Below are 15,210 nucleotides of genomic sequence, written 5' to 3'. Positions count from 1 at the left end.
ACCAGCAGGAGAATGGGGTGGGGGGAGAGAAAACCTTTTGTAGTGATAAACACCCATTTTTTCATGGTTTGGGTGTATAAAAACATCTTCTGTATTTTCCACAGTATGCATCCGATGAAATGAGCTGTAGCTCACGAAAGCTTATGCTCAAATAAATTGGTTAGTCGCTAAGGTGCCACAAGTACTCCTTTTCTTTTTGCGAATACAGACTAACACGGCTGTTACTCTGAAACCTGTCATAGGAGTTCAAAGGGAGCCCACAAGCCTCACCAGGAGCTGAACATGCTCTGGGGGTGCAATGAGATAGGTTATTTTTGCAGTGGAGATTTGGACAGAGATGAGAGGTAGGTGTGTGTCAGGGAGACCAGAGAGGAGGAATTTGCTGTGGTGGAGGTGCGGATGTCCAATGCCAGGACCGGAGTTTGGCTGTGTGGATGGAGAGGAGTGGATGGAATCTCGGAGATACAGCAGGGCTCAGTTTAGTGACGGAATCTGATCAGGGATGGAAGATGTTCTTCAGGAAACCTAGAGAGCAGAGGGGCTCCAAGTCCACATTGACACCCCTGGCTCCAAGCGGTGGCAGGACATATTGTACTCCTGACAGCGAGATGTAAAAGTGAGGGCCTCGCCATGTACCATCACTGCATATCTTATAGGTTCTTCTGGCAGAAGCAGGTTTCCAGTTCTGGTTGTGACGGTGCACCCCATAATGCTTTATGGGAATATGCTTATGAATGTAACATATCTCTGTAAAGGTTATGATCTACTAAATATATTCATCCTATTTGTATGCATGTATCATTTTTGTATTCAAAGTTATGAATATTGGCTATGTACTTGTTTAATTTTAAGTAGCTTCAGTGAAGCAGTTGGTCAGAGCTTCCTGAGAAAAGACTATTCTCAGTAAGTGCCCAATCAAGAAACACTTAAGCCAACAATGAACTTGGAGACGCCAATCCACATCTGAACTTTCCCAGGAATGTGGCCTGGCTGGTAAGGAATTCAGTCATGCATGGACATGTGACTTGCCCATGTGACTCCAAAACTCCATCTTTGAGCTGAATTCTGGATAGGAGAGAGGAGGGGGACCACCCACAAGAGAAAGTCTATTTAAGCCCCTGAAAACCTCTCCATTTTGTCTTCAGCTGGCTCAAGAGATAGCCTCTCCACACCCAAAGGTTACCTAAAAGAGACTGGAACAAAGGACAATAACCACAGGGGTGGGAGCGATTGCTGGACCCAGACAAGAAGGAGACTAGTCTGTAAAAGAAGCTTACTGGATCATCTCTGAGGGTGAGATTTCAGCAGTAATCATTCTTACTGTATTAGGCATAGACTTCTTTGTTTTATTTTATTTTGTCTAGTAATTTACTTTGTTCTGTCTGTCATTACTTGGAACCACTTGAATCCTACTTTTTGTATTTAATAAAATCACTTTTTACTTATTAATTAACCCAGAGTATGTACTAATACCTGGGGGGTGGGAGGGGCGGGGCGGGCAAACAGCTCCATCAGTGCTACAGAGGGCAAACAATTTATGAGTTTACCCTACATAAGCTTTATACAGGGTAAAACAGATTTATCTGGGGTTTGGACGCCATTGGGAGTGGGCATCTGAGTGCTGGAAACAGAAACACTTCTTAAACTGTTTTCAGTTAAGCCTGCAGCTGTTAGGGGACATGGTTCAGACCTGGGTCTGGGTTTGCAGCAGGCTAGCGTATCTGGCTCAAACCAGGCAGGGCACTGAAGTCTCAAGCTGCCAGGGGAAACAGGCTCAAGGGTAGTCTCAGCACATCAGTTGGCAGTTCCCAAGGGGTTTCTGTGATCCAACCCATCACACTGGTGTCCTGGCCAGATAAGGGTAATTACTTTTTACCTCCTCCTGAGAGTGGCAGACACCCTCGGACTGGCAGGCAGCTTTCACTTTGCACAGAAACTGCCAAGTGCCTGCGAGGCCATCCCCTTCCTTCTGCATTGTGGGAGCCCTGCGGATCGTACCTTGCAGACTCTGGCCACACGTGGGACCCTCACTTGTTCATAGAAGTCGTACTCTCTGGCTGTCTCCGTGAAGAAGAAATAGATTTTGTCATTCTCTCCACTCTCGCCCCCTCTCAAGAAAGTGGAGCCCACAAAGACTGGGTCTATGGATACAGGTGAAAGACCATCACAACAGGAAATGAACTATCAGAGCTTCAAATGCTGAACAAGCAGATCCCCCCCCCCCCCCCCCACACGTGACTACTACTGTTCCTGGGCAAAGGGCCAGTATATTGATATCATCCCTACCTGCCATGGACACTGCTTTTTTTGCCTCTGTCTTCACGAACAAGGTCAGCTCCCAGATTGCTGCACTGGGCAGCACAGCATGAGGAGGAGGTGACCTGCGCTCCGTGGAGAAAGAAGTGGTTTGGGACTATTTAGAAAAGCTGGACGTGCAAAAGTCCATGGCGCTGGATGCATTGCATCCAAGAGTGCTAAAGGAGTTGGCGGATGTGATTGCAGAGCCACTGGCCATTGGCCATTATCTTTGAAAACTCATGGCGATCAGGAGAAGTCCCGGACGACTAGAAAAAGGCTAATGTAGTGCTCATCTTTAAAAAAGGGAAGAAGGAGGATCCTGGGAACTACAGGCCAGTCAGCCTCACCTCAGTCCCTGGAAAAATCATGGAGCAGGTCCTCAAGGAATCAATTCTGAAGCACTGAAGGAGAGGAAAGTGATCAGGAAGAGTCAGCATGGATTCACCAAGGGCAAGTCATGCTTGACTAATCTAATTGCCTTCTATGACGAGATAACTGGCTCTGTGGATGAAGGGAAAGCAGTGGACGTGTTGTTCCTTGACTTTAGCAAAGCTTTTGACATGGTCTCCCACAGTATTCTTGCCAGCACGTTAAAAAAAGTATGGATTGGATGAATGGACGATAAGGTGGATAGAAAGCTGGCTAGATTGTTGGGCTCAACGGGTAGTGATCAATGGCTCCATGTCTAGTTGGCAGCCGGTATCAAGTGAAGTGCCCCAGGGGTTGGTTCTGGGGCCAGTTTTGTTCAATATCTTCATAAATGATCTGGAGGATGGTGTGGATTGCACCCTCAGCAAGTTTGCAGATGACACTAAACTGGGAGGAGAGGTAGTTATGCTGGAGGGTAGGGATAGGATACAGTGGGACCTAGACAAATTGGAGGATTGGGCCAAAAGAAATCTGATGAGGTTCAACAAGGACAAGTGCAGAGTCCTGCACTTAGGACGGAAGAATCCAATGCACCGCTACAGACTAGGGACCGAATGGCTTGGCAGCAGTTCTGCGGAAAAGGACCTAGGGGTTACAGTGGACGAGAAGCTGGATATGAGTCAACAGTGTGCCCTTGTTGCCAAGAAGGCCAATGGCATTTTGGGATGTATAAGTAGGGGCATTGCCAGCAGATCGAGGGACGTGATCGTTCCCCTCTATCGGACACTGGTGAGGCCTCATCTGGAGTACTGTGTCCAGTTTTGGGCCCCACACTACAAGAAGGATATGGAAAAATTGGAGAGAATCCAGTGGAGGGCAACAAAAATGATGAGGGGACTGGAACACATGACTTATGAGGAGAGGCTGAGGGAACTGGGGATGTTTAGTCTACGGAAGAGAAGAATGAGGGGGGATTTGATAGCTGCTTTCAACTACCTGAAAGGGGGTTCCAAAGAGGATGGCTCTAGACTGTTCTCAGTGGTAGCAGATGACAGAACGAGGAGTAATGGTCTCAAGTTGCAGTGGGGGAGGTTTAGGTTGGATATTAGGAAAAACTTTTTCCCTAGGAGGGTGGTGAAACACTGGAATGCGTTACCTAGGGAGGTGGTGGAATCTCCTTCCTTAAAAGTTTTTAAGGTCAGACTTGACAAAGCCCTGGCTGGGATGATTTAATTGGGGATTGGTCCTGCTTTGAGCAGGGGGTTGGACTCGATGACCTCCTGAGGTCCCTTCCAACCCTGATATTCTATGACACTCTCAGGGGCCAAGAGGAGGCAGGATTCACTTGGCATCTTCTCTTTATGTCATCGGCCATTGATGGTCTCAAAAATTCCCACCCCCGTCCCCCTCAGAAACATTCATCTCCCCCCTTCTCTCTGTCCTCAGATCCCTTAGAGACTTAACATGGGCAGAATCTTGGACCCTGGACTTCAGAAAAGCAGACTTTGACTCCCTCAAGGAACTGATGGCCAGGATCCATGGGAGAACAAACAAGAGGGGGTAAGTGGTCCAGGAGAGCTGGCTGTATTTTAAAGAATCCTTACTGACATTGCAGGAACAAACCATTCTGATGCGTCGAAAGAATAGTAAATATGGCAGGCAACCAGCTTGGCTTAACAGTGAAATCCTTGCTGATCTTAAACACAAAAAAGAAGCTTACAAGAAGTGGAAGATGGGACAAATGACCAGGGAGGTGTATAAAAATATTGCTCAGGCATACAGGAGTGAAATCAGGAAGGCCAAATCACACCTGGAGTTGCAGCTAGCAAGAGATGTTAAGAGTAACAAGAAGGGTTTCTTCAGGCATGTTAGCAACAAGAAGAAAGTCAAGGAAAGTGCAGGCCCCTTACTGAATGAGGGTGGCAACCTAGTGACAGAGGATGTGGAAAAAGCTAATGTACTCAATGCTTTTTTTGCCTCTGTTTTCACTAACAAGGTCAGCTCCCAGACTGCTGCACTGGGCAGTACAGCATGGGGAGGAGGTGACCAGCCCTCTGTGGAGAAAGAAGTGGTTCGGGACTATTTAGAAAAGCTGGACATGCACAAGTCCATGGCGCCGGATGCATTGCATCTGAGAGTGCTAAAGGAGTTGGCGGATGTGATTGCAGAGCCACTGGCCATTGGCCATTATCTTTGAAAACTCATGGCGATCGGGGGAAGTCCCGGACGACTGGAAAAAGGCTAATGTAGTTCCCATCTTTAAAAAAGGGAAGGAGGAGGATCCTGGGAACTACAGGCCAGTCAGCCTCACCTCAGTCCCTGGAAAAATCATGGAGCAGGTCCTCAAGGAATCAATTCTGAAGCACTGAAGGAGAGGAAAGTGATCAGGAAGAGTCAGCATGGATTCACCAAGGGCAAGTCATGCTTGACTAATCTAATTGCCTTCTATGACGAGATAACTGGCTCTGTGGATGAAGGGAAAGCAGTGGACTTGTTGTTCCTTGACTTTAGCAAAGCTTTTGACACGGTCTCCCACAGTATTCTTGCCAGCAACTTAAAGTAGTATGGGCCGGATGAATGGACTATAAGGTGGATAGAAAGCTGGATAGATCATCGGGCTCAACGGGAAGTGATCAACGGCTCCATGTCTAGTTGGCAGCCGGTATCAAGCGGAGTGCCCCAAGGGTCAGTCCTGGGGCCGGTTTTCTTCAATATCTTCATTATTGATCTGAAGAATGGCGTGGACTGCACCCTCAGCAAGTTTGCAGATGACACTAAACTGGGAGGAGTGGTAGATATACTGGAGGGTAGGGATAGGATACAGAGGGCCCTAGACAAATTAAAGGATTGGGCCAAAAGAAATCTGATGGAGGTTCAACAAGGACAAGTGCAGAGTCCTGCACTTAGGACAGAAGAATCCCATGCACTGCTTCAGACTAGGGACCAAATGGCTTGGCAGCAGTTCTGAAGGAAAGGACCTAGGGGTTACAGTGGATGAGAAGCTAGATATGAGTCAACAGTGTGCCCTTGTTGCCAAGAAGGCTAATGGCATTTTGGGCTGTATAAGTAGGGGCATTGCCAGCAGATCGAGGGACGTGATCGTTCCCCTCTATTCGGTATTGGTCAGGCGTCATGTGGAGTACGGTGTCCAGTTTTGGGCACCCTACTACAGAAAGGATGTGGAAAAATTGGAAAGAGTCCAGCAGAGGGCAACAAAAATTATTAGGGGACTGGAACACATGATTTATGAGGAGAGGCTGAGGGAACTGGGATTGTTTAGTCTGCAGAAGAGAAGAATGAGGGGGAATTTGATACCTGCTTTCAACTCCCTGAAAGCGGGTTCCAAAGAGGATGGCTCTAGACTGTTCTCAGTGGTAGCAGATGACAGAACGAGGAGTAATGGTGTCAAGTTGCAGTGGGGGAGGTTTAGGTTGGATATTAGGAAAAACTTTTTCCCCAGGAGGGTGGTGTAACATTGGAATGGGTTACCTAGGGAGGTGGTGGAATCTCCTTCCTTAGAGATTTTTAAGGTCAGGCTTGACAAAGCCCTGGCTGGGATGATATAGTTGGGGATTGGTTCTGCTTTGAGCAGGAGGTTGGACTAGATGACGTCCTGAAGTCCCTTCTAACCCTGATATTCTGATTCTATGATCTCCATTGGTCACTCACCATTCAGCCAGGTCACTGAGATCTCTGTCCGGATGCGCTCCTCAAGGTTTCCTGTTGCTCTGGAGATGATGGGCTGTGTCCCCAGGAAGTTGCTGACAGTGGCAGCATACAGGACACCATCTAGAGGAAGGTCCAAGATGTGACAGGTGTGAAAGACACAGAAGACCAATGTGCAATTCAGGGAAAGAGATGGGGGAGGGGAAAGGAGTACACCATGGCCAGGCTGTAATGCAGAGCTGTGCCTGAACCAATAAGGAAAATGTGGCTAATCGGGCCTTGATGTAACATCTGGATGGCAAGGAGAGGCTGGATTTTACTCCATTTTCCACCCAGGTTCATCAGCAGCTAGTTTAGAATGCTAGTGACTACCACTTGTGGCCTCGGTGCTAACCCAGTCTCATGGCACCATTCTCCAGTTGGAGATGGAAGGGAATCTTCCTAACCAAGTCAGCCACTGCACTCTGCCTGGCTCCCCATGGCTCAAGCACAGGCAAGACGAGGACCAGGTTTGGGAGATTCTAGGTCATGGGGACACCCTGGGCCTTGGTAGCCTCAGTCCGGGATGCTCAGGTCAATGTATTTAAATAGCGTTCACTTTCAAACACTAAATGGCTCAAGGTGGTGCAGACCTCATGTGGCCTGTGCCAGCTCCTGGACTGGGCAGCAGCAGATGCCGCTCTGTGATGTGCACAGTGTAATTTGTATCCCTCTCCAGCTCCGGGTCGGGACATGGATTATGGCGTTTTACACATAGGTCACCGGTTTCATTCAGAGATAGATAGTAATCCCAGGAAGTCATTGCCCCCATGTGGTGACTCTGGGGAATGGAGGGCTGGTGCTTCTGTCCAGTTCCTAATAGACAGATGTCCACATTGCAACTGTAACTAACCGGCCCTGCAAGCAGTCTCCGCAGAGGAGGCCAAGGTCTGAAATCCCTTTACACCTGGATGGTGAGGGAAGCTTGTTCGCTTGCTGCTGCTACCCCCAACATGCTTCTTCCTTCCAGAGCCGCAGTCTTGCTCCCTGCACTGAGTTCCAGACCAAACCAAAATGCCGCTGACACTGTGACAAACGTACCGACCATTACGGCTGCTGACTGTTGCGTAGGCTCAAAGGGGCATTTCCCCCGGCCACTTTCCTGCCGCTCCACACTGCTGAAATTGGCCACTTTCTGCAATAAAAGCAGAGAAAGTTCAGCCACCCCATTTGGGTTTGGGGAGGGGCTAACAGACACCACCCCCCATGCAGGCTGTCTGGGGTGGGACAGGCTGATGTTAAGCTGGATTGTGTGGACTCTCAATGGTGGAAGCCCCAGGACTTGTCCCCTCCCTTGTTTAACTTGTTACTGCAGCCAAGACAGCATTTATTTTTTGCTGAAGTACTTCGTTACAAAGGCCGTTAACCACTCACTGGAGGCCCCAATCCTTCCCTGGGTTCCTGCCTTACTACCACCCCACTCAGGACTGGAAATTTAATATATGGAGGGAATGTTCTGTGGTTAAAACACTGCCTGGGGCCTCAGGAGGGTTCAACCCCTGGTTCTGACACAGACTCCTGGCATGACCTTGGGCAACTCACTTCTTCTGCAAAATGGGGATACTACTTCCATAGCTCACCAAGAGGCTGAGGGTGTATTCCTTATGGCCTCTGAGAGCTCGAACCAGGGTGATGAAGCCACAGAAAAGCCTCTCATTAGCTTTAGGTTCATCCTTCCTGATCTCTGCCCATTTCCCCAAGCAGGCAACACTGGACTCTTCTCCTGGCCCATTCAACCCTCCCTTTACTCCCTCCCCCTTTCCCAACAGGCACTGAGCCCTTACAATGAAGCCGCACTGTGGATCAAAAGCAAAGGTCCCGCAGGTATAGAGGTGGCTCTCATCAGCAAACTCCAGAATGCGGATGTAATTATGACACTCTGCCTGCAGGGACAGAGCAAATAGTCATGACACAGGCACTGTGAAAAGCACAACCAGCCACTGATGTCAAGGATTGAGTGCAAGAGGAGAGGAGCGCATAGGCGCCGACTCCGTGGATGCTCTGGGGCTGGAGCATCCAAGGGGAAAAATTAGTGGGTGCTCTTCACGCACCAGCAGCCAAGGTCCCTGCCCCCCCCCCCGCCTCCTCCCAGCTCCTCCCTCCCTCCCAGAGCTTGCTGCCACCAAACAGCTGTAGCAAGCGCTGTGAGGGAGTGGGGAGGAGCAGGAACGTGGTGGGGATATGGGGAAGGAGTCGAATAGGGGCAGGGAGGGGGCAGGGACAGGGTTGGAATGGGGGCGGAGACTTTGGGGAAGGGGTTGGAATGGGGGCGGGAGAGGGTGCGGCAGGGGTGGAGTCGGGCAGGGCCGGGGGCATCAAGCACCCAACGGCTCCAGAAGAAGTTGGCGCCTATGGAGGAGCAGACCCCTCTTACTCACGTAAGTAGTAATTGCAGGGAAGGCCCTCACAGCCATTTCAGTAGGTGACATCACTACTCAATTCCAAGCAGTAACTGACAACATGCTGGGAACACTGTGTGAATGTGTCATGCCCATGAGTATGCCCGACTTTTCAGCCAGCAGAGCCAGAAGAAGCACCTAAGAGAATCTTTACCATGAAGGACAGACCATGAAATCATAGAAATGCAGGGCTGGAAGGGACCTTGAGAAGTCATGAAGTTCTATCCCCTGCACTGAGGCAGAACCAAGTAAACCTAGAACATCCCTGACAGGTGTCTGGCCAACCTATTCTTAGAAGCCTCCAGTGATGGAGGTTCCACAACTCAGACTCAAAGGTCAGAAGGAACCATCATGATCATGTAATCTAACCTCCTGCACATCACAGGCCACAGAACTCCACCCTCCCATTCCTGTAATAGTTCCTTCACCTTTCCCTGACTTACTGAAGTCCTCAAATCGTGGTTTAAAGATTTCAAATTACAGAGAATCCACCTCCATTGGAAGCCTGTTCCAGAGCTTAACTACCTTTATCATTAGAAAGTTTTTCCTAATACAGTAGAACACTGTTTAATCATCTTTCTGTATTAACTGAACCGAGCCCCTCCGCCGGGGCTTGACAGTACAAGCCCTGCCCATTCTCCTGATTATCCAAATTTTTGATTATGCGATCAGGCCCTGGTCCCAAGTAGATCGGATAAATGGGGTTCCCCTGTACCAAACTGAAATCTCCCTTGTTGCAGATTAAGCCGTTTACTTCTTCTCCTACCTGTAGTGGACATGGAGAACAATTGATCACTGTCCTCTTTACAACAACCCTTAACATAAGAACAGCCATACTGGGTCAGACCAATGGTCCTTCTAGCCCAGTATCCTGTCTTCCAACAGTGGCCAATGCCAGGTGCTTCAGAGGGAATGAACAGAACAGGTAATCAAGTCATCCATCCCTTGTCACCCATTCCTAGCTTCTGGCAAACAGAGGGTAGGGACACTTCAGACCATGGTTTTGCATCCCTGCCACATTGGCTAATAGCCATTGATGGGCCTATCCTCCATGGCCTTATCTAGTTCTTTTTTGAACCCTGTTATAGTCTTGGCCTTCACAACATCGTGTGGCAAGGAGTTCTACAGATTGACTGTGTGTGAAGAAATACTTCCTTTTGTTTGTTTTAAACCTGCTGCCTATTAATTTCATTGGGTGACCCCTAGTTCTTGTGTTGTGAGGAGTAAATAACACTTCCTTATTTATTTTCTCCACACCAGTCATGACTTTATAGGTTTCAGAATAGCAGCCGTGTTAGCCTGTATTCACAAAAAGAAAAGGAGTACTTGTGGCACTTTAGAGACTAACCAATTTATTTGAGCATGAGCTTTCGTGAGCTACAGCTCCCTTCATCGGATGCATACCGTGGAAACTGCAGCAGACATTATATACACACAGAGATCATAAAACAATACCTCCTCCCACCCCACTGTCCTGCTGGTAATAGCTTATCTAAAGTGATCATCAGGTTGGGCCATTTCCAGCACAAATCCAGGTTTTCTCACCCTCCGCCCCCCCCATACACAAACTCAATCTCCTGCTGGTGATAGCCCATCCAAAGTGACAACTCTCTTCACAATGTGCATGATAATCAAGGTGGGCCATTTCCTGCACAAATCCAGGTTCTCTCACCCCCTCACCCCCCTCCAAAAACCACACACACAAACTCAATATCCTGCTGGTAATAGCTCATCCAAAGTGACCACTCTCCCTACAATGTGCATGGTAATCAAGGTGGGCCATGTCCAGCACAAATCCAGGCTCTCTCACCCCCCCCCCTCTTTTTTTCCCCCCCAGGGACACACACACAAACTCACTCTCCTGCTGGCAATAGCTCATCCAAACTGACCACTCTCCAAGTTTAAATCCAAGTTTAACCAGAACATCGGGGGGGGGGGGGGTAGGAAAAAACAAGGGGAAATAGGCTACCTTGCATAATAACTTAGCCACTCCCAGTCTCTATTTAAGCCTAAATTAATAGTATCCAATTTGCAAATGAATTCCAATTCAGCAGTTTCTCACTGGAGTCTGGATTTGAAGTTTTTTTGTTTTAAGATAGCGACCTTCATGTCTGTGATTGCGTGACCAGACAGATTGAAGTGTTCTCCGACTGGTTTATGACTGTTATAATTCTTGACATCTGCTTTGTGTCCATTTATTCTTTTACGTAGAGACTGTCCAGTTTGACCAATGTAAATGGCAGAGGGGCATTGCTGGCACATGATGGCATATATCACATTGGTGGATGTGCAGGTGAACAAGCCTCTGATAGTGTGGCTGATGTTATTAGGCCCTGTGATGGTGTCCCCTGAATAGATATGTGGGCACAGTTGGCAACGGGCTTTGTTGCAAGGATAAGTTCCTGGTTTAGTGGTTCTGTTGTGTGGTATGTGGTTGTTGGTGAGTATTTGCTTCAGGTTGCGGGGCTGTCTGTAGGCAAGGACTGGCCTGTCTCCCAAGATTTGTGAGAGTGTTGGGTCATCCTTTAGGATAGGAAAGCACAAGATCAAATCCGCACAGACACACCCCTGGAACCCTGACCTGGGATATTCTATCTACTACCCAAGATCCATAAACCTGGAAATCCTGGGCGCCCCATCATCTCAGGCATTGGCACCCTGACAGCAGGATTGTCTGGCTATGTAGACTTCCTCTTCAGGCCCTACGCTACCAGCACTCCCAGCTACCTTCGAGACACCACTGACTTCCTGAGGAAACTTCAGTCCATCGGTGATCTTCCTGATAACACCATCCTGGCCACTATGGATGTAGAAGCCCTCTACACCAACATTCCACACAAAGATGGACTACAAGCCGTCAAGAACGCTATCCCCGATAATGTCACGGCTAACCTGGTGGCTGAACTTTGTGACTTTGTCCTTACCCATAACTATTTTACATTTGGGGACAATGTATACCTTCAGATCAGTGGCACTGCTATGGGTACCCACATGGCCCCACAGCATGCCAACATTTTAATGGCTGATTTAGAACAACGCTTCCTCAGCTCTCGTCCCCTAAAGCCCCTACTCTACTTGCGCTATACTGATGACATCTTCATCATCTGGACCCATGGAAAAGAAGCCCTTGAGGAATTCCACCATGATTTCAACAATTTCCATCCCACCATCAACCTCAACCTGGTCCAGTCCACACAAGAGATCCACTTCCTGGACACTACAGTGCTAATAAACAATGGTCACATAAACACCACCCTATACCGGAAACCTACTGACCGCTATTCCTACCTACATGCCTCCAGCTTTCACCCTGACCACACCACACGATCCATCGTCTACAGCCAAGCTCTGCGATACAACCGCATTTGCTCCAACCCCTCAGACAGAGACAAACACCTACAAGATCTCTGTCAAGCTTTCTTACAACTACAATACCCACCTGCGGAAGTGAAGAAACAGATTGATAGAGCCAGAAGAGTTCCCAGAAGTTACCTACTACAGGACAGGCCTAACAAAGAAAATAACAGAACGCCACTAGCCGTCACCTTCAGCCCCCAACTAAAACCCCTCCAATGCATTATTAAGGATCTACAACCTATCCTAAAGGATGACCCAACACTCTCACAAATCTTGGGAGATAGGCCAGTCCTTGCCTACAGACAGCCCCGCAACCTGAAGCAAATACTCACCAACAACCACATACCACACAACAGAACCACTAACCCAGGAACTTATCCTTGCAACAAAGCCCGTTGCCAACTGTGCCCACATATCTATTCAGGGGACACCATCACAGGGCCTAATAACATCAGCCACACTATCAGAGGCTCGTTCACCTGCACATCCACCAATGTGATATATGCCATCATGTGCCAGCAATGCCCCTCTGCCATTTACATTGGTCAAACTGGACAGTCTCTGTGTAAAAGAATAAATGGACACAAATCAGATGTCAAGAATTATAACAGTCATAAACCAGTCGGAGAACACTTCAATCTGTCTGGTCACGCAATCACAGACATGAAGGTCGCTATCTTAAAACAAAAAAACTTCAAATCCAGACTCCAGCGAGAAACTGCTGAATTGGAATTCATTTGCAAATTGGATACTATTAATTTAGGCTTAAATAGAGACTGGGAGTGGCTAAGTCATTATGCAAGGTAGCCTATTTCCCCTTGTTTTTTCCTACCCCCCTCCCCAGACGTTCTGGTTAAACGTGGATTTAAACTTGGAGAGTGGTCAGTTTGGATGAGCTATTGCCAGCAGGAGAGTGAGTTTGTTTGTGTGTGTGTGTGTGTCCCTGGGGGCGGGGGGGGAAGGGGGGTGAGAAAGCCTGGATTTGTGCTGGACATGGCCCACCTTGATTACCATGCACATTGTAGGGAGAGTGGTCACTTTGGATGAGCTATTACCAGCAGGAGAGTGAGTTTGTGTATGTATGGGGGTGGGGTCCTGCTTTGAGCACAGGGTGGACCTCCTGAGGTCCCTTCCAACCCTGATATTCTATGACTTCCCTTAAAAAAAAACCAAAAACTATGCTGACTCTTGCCCAACAAATTGTGTTCATCTATGTGTCTTGACGATTCTGTTCTTTACTATAGTTTCAACCAATTTGCCTGGTAATGAAGTTAGGCTTACTGGTCTGCAATTGCCAGGATTGCATCTGGAATCTTTTTTACAAATTGGCGTCATATTAGCTATCCTTTAGCCATCCGATACAGAAGCTGATTTAAATCCCGGGTGAGAGTAAATAAAGAAGAAATTCTGCCCTGTTTTGCTACAACAGGATCCTTTGATCCCTGGTCATGCACCATCCAATGAACTGCCTGGGGCAGGGATGGGGTGGGCCTGCCAGGATCTCTGCACAGGATAGAGCACACCGCTGGTTCCCAGACCCAAAGCCTAATAAACATTTACTGTCCTCAAGGCCCAGTTCTAAGTCAGATCACCCCAAATCCTGTTCTAAGCCAAATAGACCATCCAACAGCTCTCAAGGCTCTTGTAGCCCCAGGGCTCAAAAAGCAGGTGGGATTGGCTGGGAAAGCTTGGGGCCTGAGGGGCAGGACAGAGAGACTATCATAAAAGAAATATTTCCATGGTACAAGAGACAGCCAGCACCTGCTAGCAATAATGTTTTTAAAACTTTAGAAAATGTACCAGGTTTGAAGTGCAGCAAGACCAGAGGTTTATTATTATTTAAAAAAAGTGTCCTATTAGAGACAGACTGAAGCATATGTACAGGAGGAAATGCAAATGCCCAGGGTAAATTCCTCTGCTTCTTTCCTTTTGTGCTAATAAAAGTAATCAGAAATAAAACAGAAGTAGGGAGAGGGACAGAGAAATTAAATGAGAAAAACATGATTGAATCCAACTCACCAAATGGAGTCCTAGATGCTTGCATCCCCGTCCCATCCTACCTTCCTCTTCTCCCTACAACTGTTGGTTAAACTCACTTTCTAGGTCTGGTCTTAAAATGTAGCTCCCAATCCTGCCAACAGCTACATGAGTATGTCATAGTTTTGCTACTGCAGAGCAGCTCCTCATGGTAAGACCCAGCTTTGCAGCCCCACATCCTCACTCTCCACCTTACGACTCTGTGGTCTGTGACTTGGCCCAGCAACCTGGTCAGGCTAAGCATCCCACTAGAAAAAATAGTGATTTCTTTTGACTGAGGTGGTAAATCAAAGACCTAGAAACTCTGAGATACTTCCCACAGTGATGTTGGAGACTCCAGGGCATGGCCACTAGTTAAGTCGAGGGGATGGAAGGCCATAAGGGTCGAGGAAGTCTCCCTGCTGCAGGCCTTAGGACTTCTTTTCAACCCCCCTTAATAGAAGCCAGGCCTGGCTGGTTTGAGTAAGCTCTTTTGCTTTTAAAATAATGTTGCAGCTGCAGATAATGCCTCATAATGTAAGGTTTGCTGACGCCAAGTTAAAGATAACAGAAGAGACAGCTACAAGGCCAGACAGGATGTGCTGGTTGTTTAAGTTGCTAGGAATGCTTGTTAGAGGTTGCAGGAAAAACATTGTTGTAACCCATATAAGGAAGGCAGAGCATTTGTGCAAAGCTTTGATTGGCTGATGTGCAGTGTAGTAGCATTAAGGAAGATAAAAGTATGTGTAATGACCTGCTCTGGTGTGCAGGATTTGAGATTCTATTCTCCCTGTACCTTGTTTGCGGCTGCAAATAAACTTTTTCTGCTTCTCCACCCCGTTGTGTTTACTGAGTGACGCACACCGGGCAACGAACCCCTGCTGTTGTTTGCCTCTGGGCACTGGGTGCCGGCAACAGTGAGAGAACAGGCTTTGACCAGGTGCAAGAGGCTATTTTTCAAATCAAATTATGAACGTCTGAAAACGTGCCAATGACATTTGTTTGGAAGGAAATTGCAGGCACACAGACACTATGGCGGTGGGCACCTCATCCAGCCTGAGCACTG

At 47.9% G+C, this 15,210-nt stretch overlaps 1 protein-coding gene across 2 annotated transcripts in view; it reads right to left on the bottom strand.

Moving 5' to 3' along the window:
- The window catches only part of SEMA4F (ssemaphorin 4F), a 143,275-nt gene that overhangs the window by 40,564 nt on the left and 87,501 nt on the right, over positions 1-15,210 (bottom strand). For both annotated transcript variants that reach the window (XM_073343166.1, XM_073343167.1), the window contains exons 4-7: positions 8,157-8,251; positions 7,414-7,507; positions 6,337-6,456; positions 1,999-2,141 (exon numbers count right to left, since the gene is read on the bottom strand). In XM_073343166.1, coding sequence (XP_073199267.1) covers positions 1,999-2,141; positions 6,337-6,456; positions 7,414-7,507; positions 8,157-8,251 — 452 coding nt within the window. The remainder of the gene's footprint in view (positions 1-1,998; positions 2,142-6,336; positions 6,457-7,413; positions 7,508-8,156; positions 8,252-15,210) is intronic.

Source organism: Lepidochelys kempii, chromosome 4 (assembly GCF_965140285.1).
Source record: "Lepidochelys kempii isolate rLepKem1 chromosome 4, rLepKem1.hap1, whole genome shotgun sequence".
In the NCBI taxonomy this organism is placed as follows: Eukaryota; Metazoa; Chordata; order Testudines; family Cheloniidae; genus Lepidochelys; species Lepidochelys kempii.
The sequence above is the reverse complement of the archived record's forward strand: the minus strand, read 5'-3'. Positions and strand labels throughout refer to the sequence as shown.